The 22781-nt window shown below is 45.5% G+C and overlaps 1 protein-coding gene across 7 annotated transcripts in view; it reads left to right on the forward strand.

Annotated features, from left to right (window-relative positions):
- The window catches only part of LOC125644668 (butyrophilin subfamily 2 member A2), a 63660-nt gene extending 44955 nt beyond the window's left edge, over positions 1 to 18705 (forward strand). For all 7 annotated transcript variants that reach the window (XM_048868954.2, XM_075118206.1, XM_048868964.2 and 4 more), the window contains 10 exons: positions 786 to 806; positions 3381 to 3401; positions 5335 to 5355; positions 6457 to 6477; positions 6725 to 6745; positions 10101 to 10121; positions 11328 to 11348; positions 12084 to 12104; positions 12223 to 12249; positions 17712 to 18705. In XM_048868954.2, the coding sequence (XP_048724911.1) occupies positions 786 to 806; positions 3381 to 3401; positions 5335 to 5355; positions 6457 to 6477; positions 6725 to 6745; positions 10101 to 10121; positions 11328 to 11348; positions 12084 to 12104; positions 12223 to 12249; positions 17712 to 18223 (707 nt within the window). In that variant the 3' untranslated portion in view covers positions 18224 to 18705. The remainder of the gene's footprint in view (positions 1 to 785; positions 807 to 3380; positions 3402 to 5334; positions 5356 to 6456; positions 6478 to 6724; positions 6746 to 10100; positions 10122 to 11327; positions 11349 to 12083; positions 12105 to 12222; positions 12250 to 17711) is intronic.
- Positions 18706 to 22781: the final 4076 nt, after the last annotated feature.

Here is a 22781-nt window from a genome sequence, read left to right on the forward strand (position 1 = left end):
TAGCTCCCGGAGGCCAATACCATCGAATTGTGTCCACAGTACCCCAAATTCGAGCCGGCAAGGTCGATTTAAGCGCTAATCCACTTGTCAGGGGTGGAGTAAGGAAATCGATTTTAAGAGCCCTTTAAGTCGAAATAAAGGGCTTCATTGTGTGGACGGGTGCAGGTTTAAATCGATTTAACGCTGCTAAATTCGATCTAAAGTCCTAGTGTAGACCAGGGCTTTTTGTCCTATGACTGCAGGTGTTAATGGGACACTACCTTGAATGGTCCCTTACAATATATGCTAACTAATCTGTTCCACCTTGCCTTTAGCTATGAGCTCAGATTACCTTTCCTAGATCTGAAGAAGAGGTCTGTGTGGCTCGAAATCTTGTCTCTCTCACCAACAGAGGTTGTTCTAATAAAAGACATTACCTCACCCACCTTGTATCATGAATCCAAATGTAATTCATTCATAGATTTAAGGCTGGAAGGGACCATCAGATCATCTAGTCTGACCTCCTGCATGACACAAACCAGAGTATTTCACCCAGTTACCCCGGTATTGAGTCCAGTACTCTGTGTTCAGCAGATCTTTCAGAAAGACGTCCCGTCTTGGTCCGAAGACATCAAGAGATGGAGAATCCATCACTTCCCTTGGTAGTCTGTTGCAGTGGTGGAAGTTCTAATTTGAGTAATGGTTTTCTTGAAACTGTAAATCAAAATAAAATGGAAAACTCCTTAATATCTCCATTCAGTGAAAAAAATCTTAAATAATGTATTTATCCATTTGTTTTATTTTAGGGAAACTTCTTGAAAATATCAGTAAGTTTCATTCCCTTCCTCCAATATCACCTCATATGTGAAGTTGTGTGCAGTTAAGTTTTTAATTTAAGGGACAAGGTCAACTGAAAAATCACAGGTAACGTCAATAACTTATTAACAGTAATCCCCACGCTATGTTATGGGAAGTCATAATGCAACCAGGATTTTAAAATACTTTGAAGGACTGACTTTCCCTCATTCCTGAATAGCTCATACTCCCGGTGAAACTGAAGGGAGTAGCAGCAAAGCGTCCTGTGGCACCATACAGACTATCAGACGTACTGGAGTATGAGCTTTCGTGGGTGAACACCCACTTCCCACGAAAGCTCATGCTCCAGTACGTCTGATAGTCTGTAAGGTGCCACAGGACGCTTTGCCGCTTTTACAGATCCAGACTAACACGGCTCCCCCTCTGAAGCTTGAAGGGAGGAGGAGGTTCCCAAAGAATGAAGGTTTACAAAGACTAGTAAGCAGTAAGAATACCGAGCTCTTCTGTAAAGAAACTTCATCGGTAGATCTCAAAGCACTTTAGAGATCATGATCATGAAACTGAGGCACAGAAGGGGCAACTAACATGCCCAGGTCTCCCAGCAGGCCAGTGGCAGAACCATGATTAGAACTCATGTCACCTGAGTCCCCGTGCTGTGTCTGCTGGGCCACACTGCCTCTCTAGCAGTAATTAGTGATCGGGCCTAAACATATTGCACCATTCCAAACGGTAAACCTTTGACGGTAACGCTCCAGTCCTTCAGACACTTGTGTTCGTGAGAAATTTTTCTTACATGCCTAAGTGTTTTCAGGCCCGGGAAACCATAATGCACTTTTCACCTGCAAGGATTTGTCTACATCAGAAGCACTTTCCGGGTCTAGGAATCCCAGTAGATCACAGGGGGAAAGTGCGGATGGGGCCTGTGCCAGCAAAGCCGTGCTTTGTATGATATAGTAAAGCCACCCCCACGAGCGAAACAAGCAATATCGGTCATGGCACGGTTTGCCGTTATAACTGGATCTCCACAGCACAGCCCTGTCAGCCAGGGATCACACCGCCCCACAAGGGCAGTGGGTATAATAGGCCAGGGAAGGCTAAAGCCTTCCCAAACAGGATGCAGGGCACCCCCCTTTGGAGCTGCCTGGCTGCCTTTGGAGCATTGCCCCTGAAAGGGCCCTGGCCCATGGCCCTGCCCACACTCCACCCTGAGACCCCACTCCTGCATTCCCCCATGACCCCCTACCCACACTGCTCCTCTTCCTGCCCTGCCTCTTACCCCATGGCCCCTCCACCCACCACTCATGCTTCTCCACCCCTTTCTCCTGTGGCCCCCTCACCTGCCTTTTGTGACTCTTCACCACTTCCCCCACATTCCCCACCTGCCTCTCACGCTTCTCTGTCCCTTCCCCGGCACCCCCCACCCCTGCCTCTCACACCTCTCTGCCCCTTCCCCCACATCCCCACCCCTTTCCCCAGGCCCCACTGCCTGCTTCTCGCGCTTCTCCACTCCTGTCCCGTGATTCCCCCGCCACCCTCTTGCGACTCTGCACCCCCGGAGAGGCAGAGAGACACCGGTGACAGGACGGGGGCCCTTGGGTGAGGGGGCAGAGCAGCACGGGTGGCAGGACCCCTCGGGTGGAGAGGTGTGGGTGGTGGGAGCAGGGCCTGGGGTGGAGTGGGGGTGGAGTATAGGCAGGGCCTCAGGGGAAGGAGGCTGAGCAGGCTGGGCTCGGGGGGGCAGGTGTCGTGGCCACAGTCCAGGTGCCAGTGGCCCCTCCCATCTCTCGGGAGCTTCCAGCTCTCAGGCTTAGCCTCCCCAAATGTGGGAGTCACTTACCACCCATGCCTCCCCACCTAGGTGGCAACTCCGTGGGTGCTCTGGGGCTGGTGCACCCATGGAAAAAAATCGTGGATGCTCAGCACCCACCAGCAGCTCCCCAATCAGCACCCCCCCGCCTTCCCCTAGTGCCTCCCACTTGCTGGGGTCAGCTGTTCAGCGGCGTGCAGGAGGGGCTGCGGGGAGGGAGTGGCGCAGGGACAGGAAGAGGCAGGGGGAGGGGGAAGAATAGGGTGGGAAGAGATGTGACAGGGGAGCGGGGTGGGACGAGGCAGGGCAGGAGTGGGGATTGGTGGGGGTGGAGCATGGGGCACGGCAGGGGTCGAGCAACCCAGGGAACGCAGGAACTCGGCGCCTCTGTCTCCCCACGTGCCTGGCTGACGTCGCTATGCCAACAGGCGTCTGTGGTGTAGATCTGCTCTTACTGCCCTACCAAGGAAATATGACCAGAGGCCCTGATCCTGCAGACACCTATCTTCACTGCTGTGCATTGTGCCCTGGAAATCGACAGTAATTCCGGCGCCCAGGGTACAGAGACTTAAGCACGTACTGAGCTTTCGTCTCGTTGTCCTGTTCAAGTCAGCGGCTCTTTACAGGGTTACAGCCAACTGCCCATTTGGGATTGGGGTCAAAGTAGATTAATTAGAGTGCTTATAATGAAAGCTGACCTTGAGATCCATAGCCTTGAGAAACAAAGCTCTTGATAGGCTTTCATTTACTGATCTAGTTCTTTCCCTTTTTTTTCAAGGTGATCTTCAAGAAGAAATTAGTAAGTTATAACCTCCTCTAATGCAATGGTTTGTATGGAGTTGCATCCTAGGCTGTGTCTACACTGGCAATTGAACGACAAAACTTTTGTTGTTCAGAGGTGTTAACCCCCTTCCCCCCCCAAAAGACAAAAGTTTTGCCATGACAAGTGCCAGTGTGAACAGAACGTTGTTGGCAGAAGCACTCTCCTGCCAACAAAGCGAACGCTGCTCATTGGGGGTGGGAGTATTTTGTCGGCAAAAGAGCCAACAAACAGCGGCTACGCTGCCCGACTTTTAGCAACAGGGCTTTGCCGACAGTCGTGTCGCTAAAAGCTGCGTAGTGTAGACAAAGACCTCGTAAGTACTGTAGGCTTCAGTCACCGGTACGGAAATGACATGACACCCCAGGCTTTGTGAATAAATGTAAAGTCTGGGATTTTCAAAAGATCCGAAGGCAGTTAGGCACCCACTTTCCACTGAATGTCAATGAAACTTGGGGCCCTTACACACTTAACCTGCTTGGAAAATCCAAGCCCAAATCAACTCTTTGGAACAGCGTCTGTCTTTATTCTGTGTTTGTACAGCACCTACCACAACGGGGTCTTGACCCAGGGCTGGAGCTCCTCTGAACTACCCAATGCAAATAATAAATAACTAATAGAAGTGCTGGCTCCCATTTTCAGCTGTGGCCAGAGGAGGACATAAAAGAGCAAGTTACGGCTCCCTGACTCTGGGACCAGTCCTGCAGACCCAGCACAGACATAATCTGTGTCACTCTGGTCATTTTCCAGCCCCAGCACACCTTCTTCCCCAGAGGCTGCTGAGGGGGTGGTTCAGAAGTTGAGTACACCAGCTCTGGGCCTGCTAGGGACTCCATCACACCAGGGAAGCCTTCAGCTTGGGACATCCAATTGCTTTTTAGTCTAGACGTCAAAAGGGCCCACAAAGTAGCAGAAAATCCAGTCCCCTGCCTCAGCCACATCATTATTAATTATTGTTATAAAAATGCTAGAATGTGTTGCCCAAGTTGTAATCTTCGGCATAAGGCGTTCAGCTTGGCTGGGGTGGTTTTTTGTTTTGTTTTTTTGAGGGGGGATTGTAAATTCACTGAAATATGTTTTTTAGGGTACTGAAACTATTTGCAAATTTGGGTTGAATTCACTGAATAATTTCAACTGAAAACACTTAAGAATTCAGAAATGGTAAAATGGTTTGTTTCAAAAATGTGAATTCAAATCAATATTTCATTTAGAGAGTGTCAATTTGAATCAATATTTTGTTTCAAAATAGCCATTCAGATTGATATTCTAAACATTTTGTTCAACCAAACTGTTTTGTTTTTTTCATTTCTCATTTTGTGAAGGAAAAAACAAACTGAAACAACAAAAGTGTGTGTGTGTGTGGGGGGGGGCAACGTTCAGTTTGGCCACCGAACAGAAAAATCAACAATTCACTGAGCTACACCGCTGCTGACAGCTCTGATTCTATTAACCAGAAAAGTAGAAAACAAGCCATAGCCTCAAATTGTTAGTAAAGTATTAGTGATTTCAAGGCCTACTTTTCATTCCTTCTGTGTGCAGAACTCCCAGAGTAGTGAACAGGAGTTTGGGATGCACAAAAAATGGAAAAAAGATCAGTAACAAGTGAGCAGACAAAACCGTCTTGCACCCATCAAACCGGTAACCCTTCCAAAATAATTTCCAGAGCCCAGCCCCACACAGGATCACACGTATGAATAATGCTCTTCCGGTGCATAAAGATTTGCAAAATTGGGCACAACTAACACAGGTCTGACCTGTAACCCGAGGGTGCCTACTGGGAGACATATACGGTAATAAGAAAGAATAATTTTGTGCTTGTAATGAAAACGGTCTTTCATATCTGTAGGCACCTGGACAGGAGCACGACATTTGTATTTATTTTTATCTGTTTTGTTTTTTCTTCTTTCCTTAGGGAGATTGCAGGCAGAAATCGGTAAGTTAGCATTTTCCTCGTATTCCCTTTTGAACATAGTCATCTCATATGAAGAATTTTAACTCTATTCTCCAGCACAATCCCCCTCCCTCCCCAAGGTTCACTATGCACTAAGGTCACCAAAAGGCAATGGGAGAAACATGAAAAGGAACAGAAATAAAGGTTTCCAATAGAAACTCTGACGCTGTTTTATTGTTCGCTGTAGCATCCAAGTGATTATAGGCCGAGGCCCCAATTCAACGTAGCACCTAAGCAAGTGTTTATCTTGAAACACATGCTTAAGTGCTTTCCTGAATTGGGGCCATAACATAATAGCGTTGTGGCAGACAAGGGACCGTCTAAACCTATTAGGGTGGCATTATCAAAAACACCCAGGACTGGCCTAAATTTGCTCGTACTGAAGTCAATGGTGAAACTCCCACTAACTTCAGTGGGAACAGAGCTAGGAAAATACTACCCTTAATCTTTATAGTAAAAGCAACAGCACGAATAAAGACCAAGAGAATTGTAGAAATGCAGAATTGGAAGGGACCTCAAGAGGTCTTCTAGTCCTGCCACTTCCCCCCATCCTGCCTTGGTACATGTGGGTGAAGCATACCTAGACCATCCCTGAAGGTGCCTGTCTGATCTGTTCTTAAAAACCTCCAGTGATAGAGATTTCACAACCTCCCTAGCTAGAGAAGCAAATAAATATTGAAGGTTCAAGTCATATCAACAAACTATTCCCATGTTAGGATTTGATCCTGCAGTCTTTGCACTCTCGATTGCTAGTGAAGCCAACAGGAGATTAGGGTCTGTGAAGCAGAATTGGCCTGAATCCTACAAATAATTCAGAGCTCTAAACCTTTGAAAGGATCGATCTGTATGTGTAGTGAATCCAGAAGTGTAAAGCAACATGAAAGAAAAATGAAAAGGAGTACTTGTGGCACCTTAGAGACTAACCAATTTATTTGAGCATAAGCTTTCGTGAGCTACAGCTCACTTCATCGGATGCATACTGTGGAAAGTACAGAAGATCTTTTTATACACACAAACCATGAAAAAATGGGTGTTTACCACTACAAAAGGTTTTCATTTGTATTTGTTTTTGTTTTATTTTAGGGAAACACCTTGAAAATATCAGTAAGTTCTATTTTTCTTCTAATGAAATATCTAACATGAAGTTTTAGGCAGCAAAGAAAAATCCCATGTAATGACAATTGAACCCAGATATTGCAAAGACATAAGCCAATATGTAACTTTATGCAATTCAGTGGGACTCTTACACGTGAATAAGTGTTTGCAGGATCAGGCCTAAATCTGGATGCACTCAGATAAAATATTACAAGCTTCTAATTATTTATGTGGATTTCTTTCTCTCTCTTTTTAGGTGAACTCCATGAAGAAATTAGTAAGTTATATTTCCCGCAGTTGAAACTTTTTTGTAGGGTGTTACTTTCCATTATAACATAATTTTCTTTTTCTACCCTCAAAGTTCCTGCAGCTTTAGATTAGACATACAGTGAATGATCTGATGTAAAAAGGCAATGTGAGAACATGTTTAAGTGACTAGAAGTCATGGTACTGACTCAACCCTGGTCTACACGGGTGGGGGCGGGGGATCAATCTGAGTTACACAACTTCAGCTATGTGAATAACGGAGCTGACGTCGACGTACTTAGATCTACCCACTGCGGTGTCTCCACGGCGGTGAGTCGACGGCTGCCGCTCACGGCGCTGGAGTTCTGGAGTCGATGGGAGACTCGGGGGTCGATTTATCGCACCTAGGCTAGACGCAATAAATCGGTCGCTGCCCGCCGATCCAGTGGGTAGTGTAGACATACCCTCAGCATGCTGACTGAGAGTGGCCGCAGCAGAAGATGGAGAGGACTCAGTAATGGCTCCCTGGCCAGTTCGACACAGACCCCAGCCTTACTGTCGAGTAGCCTAGAGGGGTGGAATTTTTTAACCAATTTTATTTTTAGGGGGGAAAAGAGGAAATTCAGTGACATCAAAATGTTTTGAGAATTCATGTTGAATTTGCCAAATTGTTTTGGTGTAAAAAATCTGAAGAGATTGAAATGTTTTGGTTTCACGTTTTCAAAATGCAACATTGAGTTTTTGATTCAAAATGACTTTTTGTTTTGAAAATTCCTTTATTTTATTTTTTTTAAGAAAATGCTTGAAATCAGAGCAAGGCGTTTCACTTCAGGTCAAACAAAGTATCTTGGTCAACCTGGAACTAATTTTTTACTGACCTTTTCAGTCACTGAGAACAACTAAATAAAAAATCTTTGTGGTTCAACCTGAAATGCGCCTTCCCCGCCAACTATTTGGAATTGCAGAGATCTGAGAAACCTGTTATTCGCCCAGCTTTTGATTACAGCAGCTGCTGGGCTATTCTAATCCATACCACCTGGCTGCAGCTGCTCTATGGCTTCTCGCCAGGCAGATGTTACCAGCGGGCCGTGCTTTCTAGCCACCCCCCTTCTGACTTGTTGCGTGGCCCCATTGTGGTGGGCTGCAGGGCGGCTGTGCAGAAGCTGGCCATGCTAGTTCAAAGCCTGTTAGGGACTTGCCCATGCTGGGGAAGACATCAGCCGCTTCCTGGCCCCTTTGAGCAACTCACATGATAGGTTTCAGAGTAGCAGCCGTGTTAGTCTGTATTCATAAAAAGAAAAGGAGGACTTGTGGCACCTTAGAGACTAACCAATTTATTTGAGCATAAGCTTTCGTGAGCTCCAGCTCACTTCATCGGATGCATGCAGTGGAAAATACAGTATGACAATTTTATATACACAGAGAACATGAAACAATGGGTGTTACCATACTCACTGTAACAAGAGCGATCAGTTAAGGTGAGCTATTACCAGCGGGGGTGGGGGGGGAAACAAAACTTTTGCAGTGATAATCAAAATGGGCCATTTCCAGCAGTTGACAAGAATGTGTGAGGAACAGTGTGGGATGGGGGGGGGGGGATAAACACGGGGAAATAGTTTTACTTTGTGTAATGATACATCCACTCCCAGTCTTTATTCAAGCCTAATTTAATGGTGTCCAGTTTGCAAATTAATTCCAATTGAGCAGTCTCTCGTTGGAGTCTGTTTTTGAAGTTTTTTTGTTGTAATATTGCGACTTTCAATCTGTAATCAAGTGACCAGAGAGATTGAAGTGTTCTCCGACTGGTTTGTGAATGTTATAATTCTTGACGTCTGATTTGTGTCCATTTATTCTTTTACGTAGAGACTGGTTTGTACATGGCAGAGGGGCATTGCTGGCACATGATGGCATATATCACATTGGTGGATGTGCAGGTGAAGGAGCCTCTGATCATGTGGCTGATGTTATTAGGCCCTGTGATGGTGTCCCCTGAATAGATATGTGGGCACAGTTGGCAATGGGCTTTGTTGCAAGGATAGGTTCCTGGGTTAGTGGTTCTGTTGTGTGGTGTGTAGTTGCTGGTGAGTATTTGCTTCAGGTTGGGGGGCTGTCTGTAAGCAAGGGCTGGCCTGTCTCCCAAGATCTGTGAGAGTGATGGGTCGTCCTTCAGGATAGGTTGTAGATCCTTGATGATGCGATGGAGAGGTTTTAGTTGGGGGCTGAAGGTGACGGCTAGTGGCGTTCTGTTACTTTCTTTGTTGGGCCTGTCCTGTAGTAGGTGACTTTTGGGTACTCTTCTGGCCCTGTCAATCTGTTTCTTCACTTCACCAGGTGGGTATTGTAGTTGTAAGAATGCTTGATAGAGATCTTGTAGGTGTTTGTCTCTGTCTGAGGGGTTGGAGCAAATGTGGTTGTATCTTAGGGCTTGGCTGTAGACAATGGATCGTGTGCTGTGGTCTGGATGAAAGCTGGAGGCATGTAGGTAGTTATAGCAGTCAGTAGGTTTCTGGTATAGGGTGGCAACTATGGTGACAGAAGGAGGGGAAAGGATATAATGGAGAGATGTGCCATATTAGAAGAAAGTTAAACCAATCTATATTAAGGATAAGGAAAGTAGACATGACATGAAGGTCTAGATTGCATGATAAATGTCTCCCCTACCTCAGCCATATCAGCATTAGTCCCCAGATGCTATGATACTGTTATTTGGAGTACTGTGTCCAGGATGTGGACAAATTGGAGAGAGTCCAGCGGAGGGCAACAAAAATGACTAGGGGGCTGGGGCACGTGACTTACAAGGAGCAGCTGAGAGAACTGGGGTTATTTAGTCTGCAGAAGAGAAGAGTGAGGGGGGATTTGATAGCAGCCTTCAACTGCCTGAAGGGGGTTCCAAAGAGGATGGAGCTCGGCTGTTCTCAGTGGTGGCAGAAGTGGCTACACCTTGGAAGAGAGAGAGGGAATTCTGGTGACAGAAGGAGGGGAAAGGATATAATGGAGAGATGTGCCATATTAGAAGAAAGTTAAACCAATCCATATTAAGGATAAGGAAAGAAGAAAGTCTAAAGACTGAGTTATAGAACTGAATGAATATTAATTGTTCATGTGGTGTTAGCCGTTATCATTTTAGGGCTTACTCTTGCAATCTCTGTACGCCTCAGGCTCCCAGAAGCAGAACTGGGCCCCACTTCTAGACACAATTCAAAACTGTAAACCTTTGAATTTTTAGTTTCACTTGTAACCAGAAAATCCACAATATGGATAGAAATGTAATTAATGATTATCTGGACACTAGGAATCAATATAAAATGGAGAAAAAATATTTAAACCTTTGTTCATTGAAAAAACTCTTAAATAGTTTGTATTTATTTCTGTTTGCTTTATTTCAGGGGCACATCTTGAAAATATTAGTAAGTTCAATTTTTCTCCCAATCTAATCTCTCATATGAAGTTGTACGCGGTTAAATTGTTGTTGTTTTTAATTAAAGGAATAATGTCAATTTGAAAATCAAATGCACTAACTTTGGCCACAATTCAGAGGGCACAGCAGATCAGTCATTTGCAGGATTGGGGTCTTTGTAATAAATCATTGTCTACAAAATGGTATGTCAGAATAAAAACCAGACTTTGATAATAATGTTAAGGTCTGACCTTTCATTTCTTGCACGCAAACCACTCCCAGTGCAATCAAAGGGTACTGGGCTGTGAGGAATAGTAATCAAAATATTCTGAATTTTGATTTTCCATCATCATCATTTTTATTTCCAATGACCAAAAAGGGGCAGGGAAAATGTCAACCAAATTGTCACTTACCCTCCCCCCACAAACACAAGCTATTTTCCCACCAGCTCTAACAATTAATAATCAGACCTAAAGACACTTTGCTCTGCAAAACTGTAAATCTTTAAAAAATTATATTGGAGCTCTGAGCCAACACGTTCTTAAACTTATGCTTCATTTTCAGCACACAGGTGGCCTTGTTGAAGTCAATGGGAGTGCTCACATGCTTAAAATTACGTACGAGCCTCACTCTTTGTATCATCAGTGCCTAAGAGTCCAAGCCTGCAAATACTTACATGCATGAGTAACTTTATGCATGTGCCTGAGTGCTGGTCAGATTGGGTGTTTATAATGCATTGTTGACCTGTAATCTTAGCTCCTGATCCTGAGTTTGGAGCCATGCGAGTGAACTGTTGAATTCAGCCCCCCTGATTTCAGTGTAGATTCAGGTCTTTAGAATACCATGGGAAGGTAGATATTAATAGCAATGAACAGCCATGATCCTTCTGCATTATACAACCCACTGGTGAATGTGTTACAGGCCTGCCTGCGTACTGCTCTACATACAATATGAGTCTGCTACAGACCCTTGCTAAATCTACAGCAATTTGGTCTTTTTGTTAGCTCTGGAGGTCCCCAGTTAAATGCCTGGTGCATCAAACAGTATGGTGGCCATCACACTTGCATATGGTTAACTTTAAGTATGTGATTAGTTCCACTGAAATAATTCAAGGCCTATGTACGTGAGCTGAATGACTATAACGAAAAGTGATCTTTAAATTTCCAAACATTGTAAGAGAATTTTTAATTGCCTTTTCCTTTTCTTTTTATTTAAGGTGAACTGAATGAAAAAATTAGTAAGTGATATTTTCTCATTTTTGTATGGATTGCATCTTCTCGTGACATTTTCCATCTACTTTTCTCCCCAGACAGGAACTGCAGGCTGAATTCAAACACACAACAAATGATTTGTCACCAAGAAAGATTGTGAGATAGTGATTAAAACTAAGGGTATTGAATAGATATGCTGGTCCAGATTCTCAGCCACCTAATGAAACAGTGTGACATGCATTCTGAGTTTTGACAAGCTCTAGTCTGGAGTTTTATAGTACTTCCTTATGGAATCACAGAAATGTATAGAAACACTGCGAGTACCAACTCCAGCACACACACGCAGGCCTTGACTTTGTACTAAAGTCCCAGATCAGATACAACATGATAATAACATACAAGACAACAATTTAACACTAAAATGAAGATACAACACTATCTGTAGGTAAGGAGTTTGTCTACAGTGAGCATCAAGTTACATATTTTCACTGCCTACAACCCCTGTCCCACGCTGTGTAGTGGTTGGGTATAGGATGTGGCCTTTAAACCCACTTAGGGCTAGAATAATTGATACTGGAAGATTTCAGAGGTGCTTTATCCATGGTTTGGAAGGGAATCGTTTCCCAAAGACTGATTAAAAAGTCTTGGCCTGAGATGGTTTTGATGAAGGAGTCGGGCTTCATTTATTCTTGGGAGAAAAGCTCGTCCACAATGTCTTTATTTCCGATGTTTTAATTATTGTTACTATTATTATTATTTAGGTGGACTGCAAAGGGAACTTGGTAAGCTTTTTCCCCCCTTCTTTTTTCTGTAATGCATCCTTTTTTATTAATCAGATTCAGCTTAACAATGAACTTATTCACATGAGTGCTCATCTTTATTTGATTTGCTTGGTTTCAGAATGGAGAAAAGCCCTAGTTTGTCCAAGTAAGTAAAGTTTGTATTTAGTTAATGTCCAAATTTCACTTCCTTGAGAGAACCTTGCTCCTATTCTTGGTAGAAATAGTTTAAAACAACACAAAACACAAACAGGAAATAACGCAATAGTTTCTCTGGTTGAAGTTTGAATGGTGAAGGCGGTTCCCCAAGTGAGCTGTAGAGCTGGGGAATCTTCCTTTGGGAACACAGAGAGGAGTGAATTAACATTTTTCTGGATAATACATGCTCAGGTAGTACTTGAATGGGATGCTGTCCTGATGTTATTCTTTGCACATTCATAGGGGAAGGACAGTCCAGCGGCTAGGGTGTTAACCTAGAATTCTGAAGGCCTCAGTTCAGATCCCGTCTCCTGTGTGACATTGGGCAAATCACTTAATTTCTTTTTTTGCCAGAAGCTGGGACTGGGTGACGGGGGATGGATCACTGGATGATTCCTGTCTGTTCATTCCCTCTGGGGCACCTGGCACTGGCCGCTGTCGGAAGACAGGACACTGGGCTAGATGGACCTTGGGTCTAGCCCAGTCTGGTCATTCTTATGGCCATTGCATTACATGTATAAACAGTATATTCCTGACAGTGCGATGCCTCTAACCAGAGAATGGCTAAATCCTTAGTCTCCTCCTGAATATATATATATATATATGGATGAACCATAGCCTAGCTCCTTAAGTATATTGTAAAATTAACTTCCAGAGCAGAGGGTCAAATTATGTCACTGAATCTAGCAAACTGATTTACATTTTCAGTAATTGTGAATACAGTGGGGCAGATGGCTCAGACATGTCCAGTGTTTCTCAGGACATCGTGCATGATTCACTGAACTTTTTTCATTTCCCTGACTATCTTGCATCTAGTGCTCCTTTCTTTCTGTTCATGCATGAACGCCATGGCCTGCACAGTAAACTGCATGAGCCTCCCTGACAGAGCCAGAGAGACAGGAAAGAAGGCGAGTAAAGGTTATCCTCGGGCAGGAAGGTTAGAAAGAGGAAGAAGGGGGAGGTCAGCATGAAGGAAGAAGAACATTGGAAAAGAATGAAAGAAAGGGAGCCCTGGGGAATGAGGAAGAAAGAAGCAGCTATTTGAAGGGAAGGGATCACATATCAGGGAAAGGCTATGAAGAGGAGAATTAGGAACCTGACTGAGAGAGTCAGGATAGGGGAAGAAAAGGGGAAACATACCTGAAAGAAAATGTATGAGCAAGGAAGTAACAAAGGAAGAGAAGAGAGATCAACAGAACAAAAGCAAGGTGATTCTTAGCCTGAAAACTGATAGGCTAAGTCTGGGCCCAAGGTAGGATTTTTCTATTGAGTTTGAACTCAACAAATCACCCACAAGGTTCTCCCTGCCTGCAGACATTTCCTGCAACATGAAAGAAGATTTCTTCCCTTCCACCCAAATCTCCTCCTATCCTCCTCTCCAAGCCCAATTTCCCCCAGTCTCCATTTTGGCGATGTCCAAAGTGAAATATTACGATTTTTTTATTCAAAAAGACTTTTCATTTCAAATTTCACTTCATTTTTTTTTCAGGTTTAAAAACCCTCAAAAGTGAAACAAAATGTTTTATTCTGTGTCAAACAATATATGTCATTCAACCCAAAACAAACACATTTTAAGATTTTTGGTTGACCCAAAATGATTTTTTTAAATTTATTTTTGGTGTGAACCTAAAAATCAGTTATTTGCACAGTTCTGGGAGAAGAAGACAAAGATGCACAAATGCTTCCCACACGGGTTTCACCTGGTGCTCCATGGGTCTGCTCTTATATACACCCAGTGTTTAACATGTAATGAAAGAGGTTCCAGGGCTCAAGCAGTTTTTTTTTACATTCATAATTGATGCAGCAAGCCCAGAGGTACCAGGGCTACAAACTGCCAAGCCTAGAGATGACAGGGCTCAACGCTGGCATGTCCTGGCACAAATTTAAGCACTGAACACATCCCCTTCCCCACACAGTCCTCCTTATTCCTGATGTATGATTTGATGGAAATTGTCTGTCCTTTTTTATTGTCAGCCATCCTAGTGATCAGGTTATACTGGGAGCTCTGTCTTCAGGGGAAAAGACTAGTTTGTCATTTTTTGTTAAAGTTTGATTCTATGGCAGTCATTTGATGTGCTTAGTGGAGGTGTGTGAATAGCCAATTCTTCAGTTTGCCAGCTGTACTGAAAACAAATACATGCAGGAGAACCTCAGAGTTACAAACACCAGGTTTATGAACTGACGAGTCAACCACAGACCTCATTTGGAACTGGAAGTGCATGATCAGGCAATAAAATAAAATTAAATAAAAAAGCTAATACAGTTCAGTGCTGTGTTAAACATAAACTACTAAAAAAAAAAGGGGGGTTGGGGGGACAGCAGCATTTTTCTTCTGCACAGTAAAATTTCAGAGCTGCATTAAGTCAGCTGAACATTGTAAACGTTTGAAAGGACAACCATTACATTTTTTCAGAGTTATGAAAAACCTCCATTCTTGGGGTGTTCGTAACTCTGAGGTTCTACTGTAAATAAAATGAAAAAATCTTTTCAGGGTGGCTCAAAATGATTTTTTTTTTAAAGAAATTGGGCAAACTGAAAAGTTGAAAAAATCTGGTTGAATGAAACAAATCTTTTGGCCAGAAATGGCTGATTAATCTATAAAGGTTAAAACATCTTTTAAAATAAAATTGAAGCAAATTTCAAAAAGAAAAATCTTTCTGAACCAAAAAGTCAAACTGTTTTGTTTCAAAAATGTGAAAAAGCAGTGTGTCAACTTTTTCAGAGTTTTTTCCCGACCAGAAGAATTCTCTGAATTTTACACAAATTCGTGAAATCTTTCAGTCAGTCCAAATCTACATTTTTCAGAAAAAAAAAATTCCCCCAGCTTCAGTGCTTAGATTGCCAAAGAGAATAAACCATATTAACTACTTTCAAATTTAAACTTTAATCCCCTACATTTTGATGCTGGACACTGGTCTTCATATAGGGTTGTCCTGCTGACTGCTGTGTTGTTGATTGTTTATTTGTTTTCAGCTTTATTTATATAATATTAAAAGCCAGACCTCATCAGCCAATTTTGAAGCTAATATAAGTATTGTAACCGTGGCAAAAATGGGCTATTAAAGGAAACTCAGCTGGGACCTTATCTATAGAGTGAGTTTCACTGGTCCACATTGCTACCATGAACAAACTTTGATAGCTGCATAGATTTCATGACAGCCATGAAATTCTGACTCATTCACAACAAGCATTATCTATACTAACACTGAAATGGGATATTGGCCTTATCCTTTGCCATGCCAGGACCTCACACAAGGTGAGAATTCTCAGTCAGATCTAGCTTCGGGATGGGAGATGGCCTACATTTAATTTCAAATGGAAAAAGTGATACCACCTTCTCAATCCCTTTTCATTCCACCTGGATGCCAAGCTAGAGACACCTGAATCAGCTGTGGGCCACCTATGTCTTCTGTAGTTGAGGATGCAAGTGAGCTTCCATTATAAGCCCTGCTTTCCCTCCAAACTGCATACACAGGAATATCACTAACAATAATCAGAACATGATTGTTAGGGGAACATGGCTTGCAAATTCAACCCATGCATTTGAAGAGTCAAGTAATTCCCAGCTGAGATGACCCCAGAGCCACTGAGCATAGGAAGGTGATGGTAAGGTCAGTTCTGCAGTGATGGCTGCAGTCAGTTCTGCAGCCAAAGGACAGCTGCTTCCCCAACTTTTTACCTTGGAAGTGAGCTAGGTCTACATTGGTACCACTCTGCAGTGACTTACATCGAATGAGAACTGGAGTAACGTCCACGGATGGTTAAAGGATAGAGAGTGTGGGGGGTGTGGTGGATAGGAGAGAAGTTTCCTCTCCTCTGCTGAAAACAGATGATCTCCTCCTTCCTCCTTAGATAATGTCATGAGGAGACCTGGGTGAAAAGTGGATATTTCAGTTCATTGGCAATTTCAAAAAATTGAAGACAAATTTGTTTTGGGTCAGATCAGAAATGAAAATTTGTAGAGAGTTAAAAAAATGATTTAAACAAAATGTTTTATTTTAAGCATTTATAAAGTTTTTTTGCTTTTTTAAAAATAAGATTAAGGGAAATTTGCTTTTTTAAAAATAAGATTAAGGGAAATTTTGAAATGAAAAATTGTTCCCAACCAAAGAAATTAAAATGTTTAGTTTTTAAAATATCAAAACAAAATATTCTGATTTTTTTTAAATATTTTTATTTCTCTTAAACAAACAATTTGGCCAAACTGACGTGGATTTGGAAAATGTTTGTGTTATTGAATCTGAATTTTTCACCAACAAAAGTTTTGGCCTAACAATGTCACCGACTCTAGTTGTGAGAGCGGCCCATTGTGTTTCAATCTACTTTAAGCACTGTTTGTGCTAAACTATCTCTCTGCTTCTTCAACCTGTCCTAATTCCCTTTTCCTGTGGATCGCTTCCCTCTAGTAGAGATGGCCTCTTGGCTGTTATCCCTTTCTACCTGGCCTTGAACTTAAGTTAGGGGTATATCAAATCATGTTATGGTGTGATCTGACTTTAAATATTAGGAAGGAGAAGCACAGCAGGGGTTCTGTCCATGAGAAAGAAACGGGAATAAAATCCCCAGCATTCCTGGGTCTCTGGTCCCAGGGAGAGGCATCTGCAGGAGAGGAAAGAGTCTGCATCTCAGGCCTGGCTCAGATGACCTTTTGCTCTTGTCACTGACCTGTTCCTGCTCGGGTTTGTGACTCTGCCCTGCACTCTGATGAGATCTTGGAGCTCCTCCCCATTCAGAGCTGGGCAAATCCTGGAGGAAGCAGTTGGGGCAGATCAAACCTTCCCCCAGAGATGAGCTCTGTCCAGGGGTGATGGATCCTTCTTCCTAAAACTGATGGGCGGGGGGGGGGGGGCACGAGGCCGCACCCCCCTCCATGGCCCTGCCCCTGCTCCTTCTCTTCCTCCAGAGGCCCTGCCCCCTTGGCCAAGCCAGAAGCTGGGACCTGGGATGGGGAGAGGGGCGAGAGCAGCCCCTGGCCCAAGTCCCCATCCCCTGGGTCCCCACCAAGGCAGGTGGAGGCTCTGCAGCTCCCCACAGTTGCCCGCGTGGCTCTTACCCTGACCCAGATCCAGCTTCCAGCCTGGCCTGGGGGGCCAAAGAGCTGCAACCGGGCCATGGTAAGCGACAGCCGGGCAGCTGCTGCGAAGAGCCACGGACCCTCCATCAGCTTTGGATGGGGGGTCAGCTGGGGGGCAGGGCCATGGGAGGGTCCACGACTCCCCACAGCTGCAGAGGTTCCCCAGGTCGGGCTCCAGCTTCTGGCCTGGCCAGGAGGCGGGCCTTTGGGGGGAGGAGAAGGGGCAGGGGGCCAGGCCCGTGGGGAGTGGGGGGGCCAGGCCCGTGGGGAGTGGGGGGGCCATTCCTGCACCTCTGGCTCTGCCTTTAGCGTCCTGATTCTCCCTCTCTCCACTGCAGCGAATGTGACCATGGATCCAAACACGGCAAACGCCCAGCTCGTTGTGTCTGAGGATCGGAAAAGCGTGAGGCGTGGAATTGCACGGCAGGAGGTGCCGGACAATCCAGAGAGATTCCATTCTTTCTGTTTGCTGGGCTGCGAGAGGTTCACCTTGGGGAAACATTACTGGGAGGTGGAGGTGGGAGATGGGGGATTTTGGGCTGTGGGTGTCGCCAGAGAGTCTATGAGGAGGAAGGGAGGGATCAGATTTAACCCTGAGCAGGGGATCTGGGCTGTGGAGCGGTGTGGGGATCAGTACCGGGCTCTCACCTCCCCTGAGACTCCCATGCCCCTGAATGAGAGGCCTAAGAAGATTGGGGTTTATCTGGACTATGAAGCGGAGTGCGTGGCATTTTATGATACTGGTAATGAGACCCTGATCTTTACTTTCATGTCAGCGTCTTTCACTGGGGAGACAATCCTTCCCTTCTTCTGGGTGGGCATTGGCGTCCTGCTCAAAATCTGCCCCTGAGGCCTGGAGATGGGGAGGTGGAGTCAGGGGTAGCAATATCCCACTGGGGTTCACTCTGGTTGTGGACCAGAAGTGGACTGAACTAGTCATTGTCCCAGGGACAGCTCAGATGGGTTGCAACTCTATGGCTCTATGACACTGCTATGGCTCTAGAGAGGGGCATGGGGGAGACAGAGGAGATGGGGGGTTGAAGGGAGCATAGGCACCGACTCTGTGGGTGCTGCAGGGCTGGAGCACCCATGGGGAAAAATTAGTGAGTGCTCTGCATCCACCAGCAGCCAAGCTCCCATCCCCGCCCCCCCATCTCCTCCTCCTCCCCCTCCCCTGAGGGCGCCGTGTTCCCACTCCTCCGCCTGCCTCCCAGCGCTTGCCACCGCCAAACAGCTGTAACCGGCTCCGGGAGGGAGGGGAAGGAGTGGGAACGTGGTGCACTCAGGGGAGGAGGCGGAGCCGGGGCAGGGATTTGGGGAAGGGGTTGGAATAGGGACGGGAGAGGGCGGGGCCGGGGTGGAGTCGGGGTGGGGCAGGGGCTGAGAGGGGTCGAGCACCCACCGGCGCCAGTAGAAGTCGGCGCCTATGGTAGGGAGAGGAGAAGCTGAAGACTGGAAAGGGGAACATGGGGCTTTTCTGGGGAGGGAGATGCTGGAAGGAAATGGAGAGAGAAAGAAAGGGAAAGGGGATAAGTAAAGAGAGAGGGAATAAAACTGTTAAATATTATGGAAAGTGATTGTGTTATTGGATGGCTTATTAAATCAATCCCTTTGTTCATGAGAAAAGCTATTTTAGGGCCTTATTCTCACAGATTTTGGACACTCTCTTCTCTGCGTTCTGATTATTACATTTAATTGTTTGTAATTCTCACATTTCCTGACTGTAAATATAGCATGTATTTTAAATACTGTTATTTCTGCTTGTTATTTTCTTTTTTCTCTGTTTCTTTCAAACTGTTTGTTTTTTAAAGGAGAGTACCTTTTTTTCCTGCATAAACTCTGGACTGTCTGGTGGGCATCCCAGGTCTGCAGGATGATGTGATCTCACCAGTCTCTGCTTGAGGCCCTGTGCCAGTCTACCTAGGGAATACCAGTAGCTATGCCAGTTATACTGAGCAGCATATGCCAGTGTGATTCTGCCATGCCAGGGTACTCCTTCTCCTGCTTCATCATACAGTCCATCAGGTACCTTTGGTGGGTCAGAAAATTCCTCTGAAATATCCACCAGCACTTCAAGGAAGCTCTGTCCTTTTTCTGATGCAGGAGTGAAAGCGCAAACAAGAGGACTTCTTCAAAAGGTGCCTTCTCCATGTTGCTGGCTCTGGTAGCTGGGCACACTCAGACCAAATCACTCCTTGGCAGTCTGTGTTGGTGGGCTGTTCAAACTTCCTGTAACAAGCAGGGTGGGCGGAGAAGTTTTGCTACACTGAAACATGGTCAAAGGGCCACAGCGGCCACATTTCAGGTGGGTGTTGGGGAATCTGGGATAAGGTTGGTTTGACTCAGGTCTACATGCTGCAGTGTGGACACCAGAGCCCCAGGTTTGACCCTAGGTTAGAAATGTCTTTATGTAGGGTTAAGAAACAGTGTCGATGCTCAAGCCCAGGGTTCTCCAACATGGGCCAGCGGACTCCAGACCCAATAACCCTGGGCTTACATTGCATTGTAGACAATCCCAGAGTGACAGACATGCGTATCTTCATTAGTGTTCGGTGACACAACCACATCAGGAGAAAAAAAAATTCCACGACTATCTTCAAAAACCACACCTGGAAAATGAAAGGGATATAAACAAGGAAACATTTTTATATGCTTTATTTACATTAAGTAAATGTCAGGCTTAAAGAGACTGGGAGGGAACTTTCATAACCAGACCATGTGGTAAAAACAGTCAAAAATTTGATGCATTGTCCTGAAAGGCATTAAAGTGGAAATATTGCAAATGAGCTCTGGGTAGGAATTAATGAGCAGGGGTGAAAGTGGCTGGTGCAGGCCGCTATGGCGTGCTGGTGAGAACTGGCCGCCGGTACCAGCCAACGTTAAAGCGCTACTACTTTTGCTCCCCCGCGTCGGCAGCCCTGCGGTAGGGTCCAGCAGGGCCCCTGATGGGGGGGCCAAAAGGGGCAGCGGCCTTGGGGGGCCCTTCAAATCACAGTGGCGGCAATGAAGGGCTGCCTGGGGGAGCCTGATCCCCAGCCCCCCCCTCCACACGAGGCCCCCCCTTCTGGTGGCCAGAGCCACCCCCCCCACACCTTGCCCAGGGGGGACCCGGGGTACCAGTAAGTCCCTCTGCTTACTTTCACCCCTGCTAATGAGTTACAGTCACACATTCAGAAAGATTTTATAGATCTCCCTCTCGTGTTTTCTTTCCTTCTCCCTTTTATTTTATTTCATCCAGTTTTTCACATCATTTTAGCTAGCACTTGTTTTCCATCCATTTATTTCTCTGTCTGCCCCTAAATCTCTTTTATTCCCTATCACAAATCATTCCAACACAGGTTCCCAGTTTTCTCCCCGAGCTCTTCCCTTCCTCTCCTCTGCCCCAAAGAGGTTTTCTGGTTTCAGGATTGTTTTGCTTTCACTCTTTTCACATTAGTTCCCTACCCCCCATGCCTTTCCCCAGGTTTCTCTATTTACACTTGTTTTACTTTATTCCCCCCCCCCCCACACACTTTGATTTCTTCTCTCCCTTCTGATTAAAGCTGCTCTGTACCTGCCTCTCTCCTCCCTGCAGCCAGCTCACCTTCATCCAAATGACATCCCCCCCACCCCTCCTCCTCACCACAGCATCCCTTCCCCAGTAGCCTGGAGGTCACACTTCCTAGGCCCTGGGACTGGGTGTCTATCTCCCAGGCTCCCAGCTGGTGCAGAGGATCCACCTTCTCCCCAAACCTCCCAAATCACAATTAATTTGCTGTCCTTGCCACCCCCACATCTGCCTGTCCCCCAGACCTGCTAGTAGTTACAGCCCCAAGTCCCACATCACTTCTGCCCCTGACCCTCCAACAGTTCTCATCCTGCAGCCCCCACATGTGCCCTTCAGGGCCCCTATGCTCCTCCTGCAGTCCAGAGCTATTCACACCCCCTCCTTCCCATCCCTGGGGCTGCAGGGCGGGAGGGGGAGTGTCACAGAGATTAGATATTGGAGTTGGGTAGACAGGTGTCCTCCAAGGTCATAAAGATGAGCCCCAGGCTAGGTAGATGAGAGTCCTCCAGTATCATAGAGACTAGGGTGACTGTGATTAGAGACACCCATTTTTTCATGCCTATTGAACTATTCCCACCACGTCTCAGGAGCACTGTCTGAGCCAGAATTCCCAGAGTCCTCCTGCGCCATAGAGGACAGTGCCATACGGGCGGCAAAAGCCGTGGGTCGATGAGATCGGAGGAGGTAGAGAAGCTGCCCCTGCTTCCTATACTTCGACAGGTCAGACACCTATCAGGCCCTCCAGGGTCATAGAGATTGCATGGCAGAAAGTCTGAAGGAAGACAGGAAATGTCCAGTGTCACAAAGACAAGGGTGCATGAGACTAGAGAGGTTGATTTCAAGGGGATATCCCTGTGATGGGTTTGGTCACAGAGCCCCCGTTGGGACTTTTACCTGATGTGCCAAAATTACTTCTGAGCCAGTTTTCCCTGCCAGCCTGGCCCCCCCAGAATCCTGCTTTGTTGAGCCAGACATGCTCGCCTCCCCAACACAGACCCAGGGTCTGGGCCATGCCCCCAAAGCTGCAGAATTCACTGAAAACAGCTCAGCAGGGTACCTGTCTCCAGCACCCAGACACCCAGCTACCAATGGGATCCAAACCCCAATTAAATCATTTTTACTCTTTATAAAGCTTATACAAGGTCCATTCATAAATTGTCCACCCTCTATAAGACTGATAGAGAGATATGCACAGCTGTTTTCTCCCCCAGGTATTAATCACTTACTCTGGGTTTATTAATAAACAAAAGTGATTTTATTAAGTATAAAAGGTAGGATTTAAATGGTTTCAAGTAATAACAGACAGAACAAGGTAAGGTACTAAGTAAAATAAATCGAAATAAGCCAGGCTAACTTAATACACTAAGGATCTAGTTACAGCTACTAACTTCTCACCCTGGATGTTATCTCTGGTATAATCCTTTTCAGACCAAAGCTGTAGTTTATGGCCTGGTTCCAGCAATCACTCCCACCCCTGTAGTTACTGTCCTTTGTTCCAGTTGCTTTCAGGCATCTCTTTGGGGTGTAGAAGCCATCTCTTGAGCCATCTGAAGACAAAATGGAGGGGCTTCCAGGGCCTTTTATATTCTCTGTCTTGTGGGAGGAAATCCCTTTGTTCTTCTGTGCAAAATTACAACAGCAAGAGGGAGTTGGGAGTCAGATGGGCAAGTCACATGTCCATGCATGACTCAGTTGGCAGGCATTGCTCACATGCTACCTTGAACGTTCCCAGGAAGGGTCCTCAGACATGTATTGGAGTCTCCCAAGGTCCATTGTCAGTCAATTACTTGAATAGTCCCTTCACAATAAGATTAAGATTAAACTCGATAAATTTATGGAGGAGATGGTATGATGGGATAAC

This window comes from Caretta caretta, chromosome 11 (genome assembly GCF_965140235.1).
Source record: "Caretta caretta isolate rCarCar2 chromosome 11, rCarCar1.hap1, whole genome shotgun sequence".
Classification (NCBI taxonomy): domain Eukaryota; kingdom Metazoa; phylum Chordata; order Testudines; family Cheloniidae; genus Caretta; species Caretta caretta.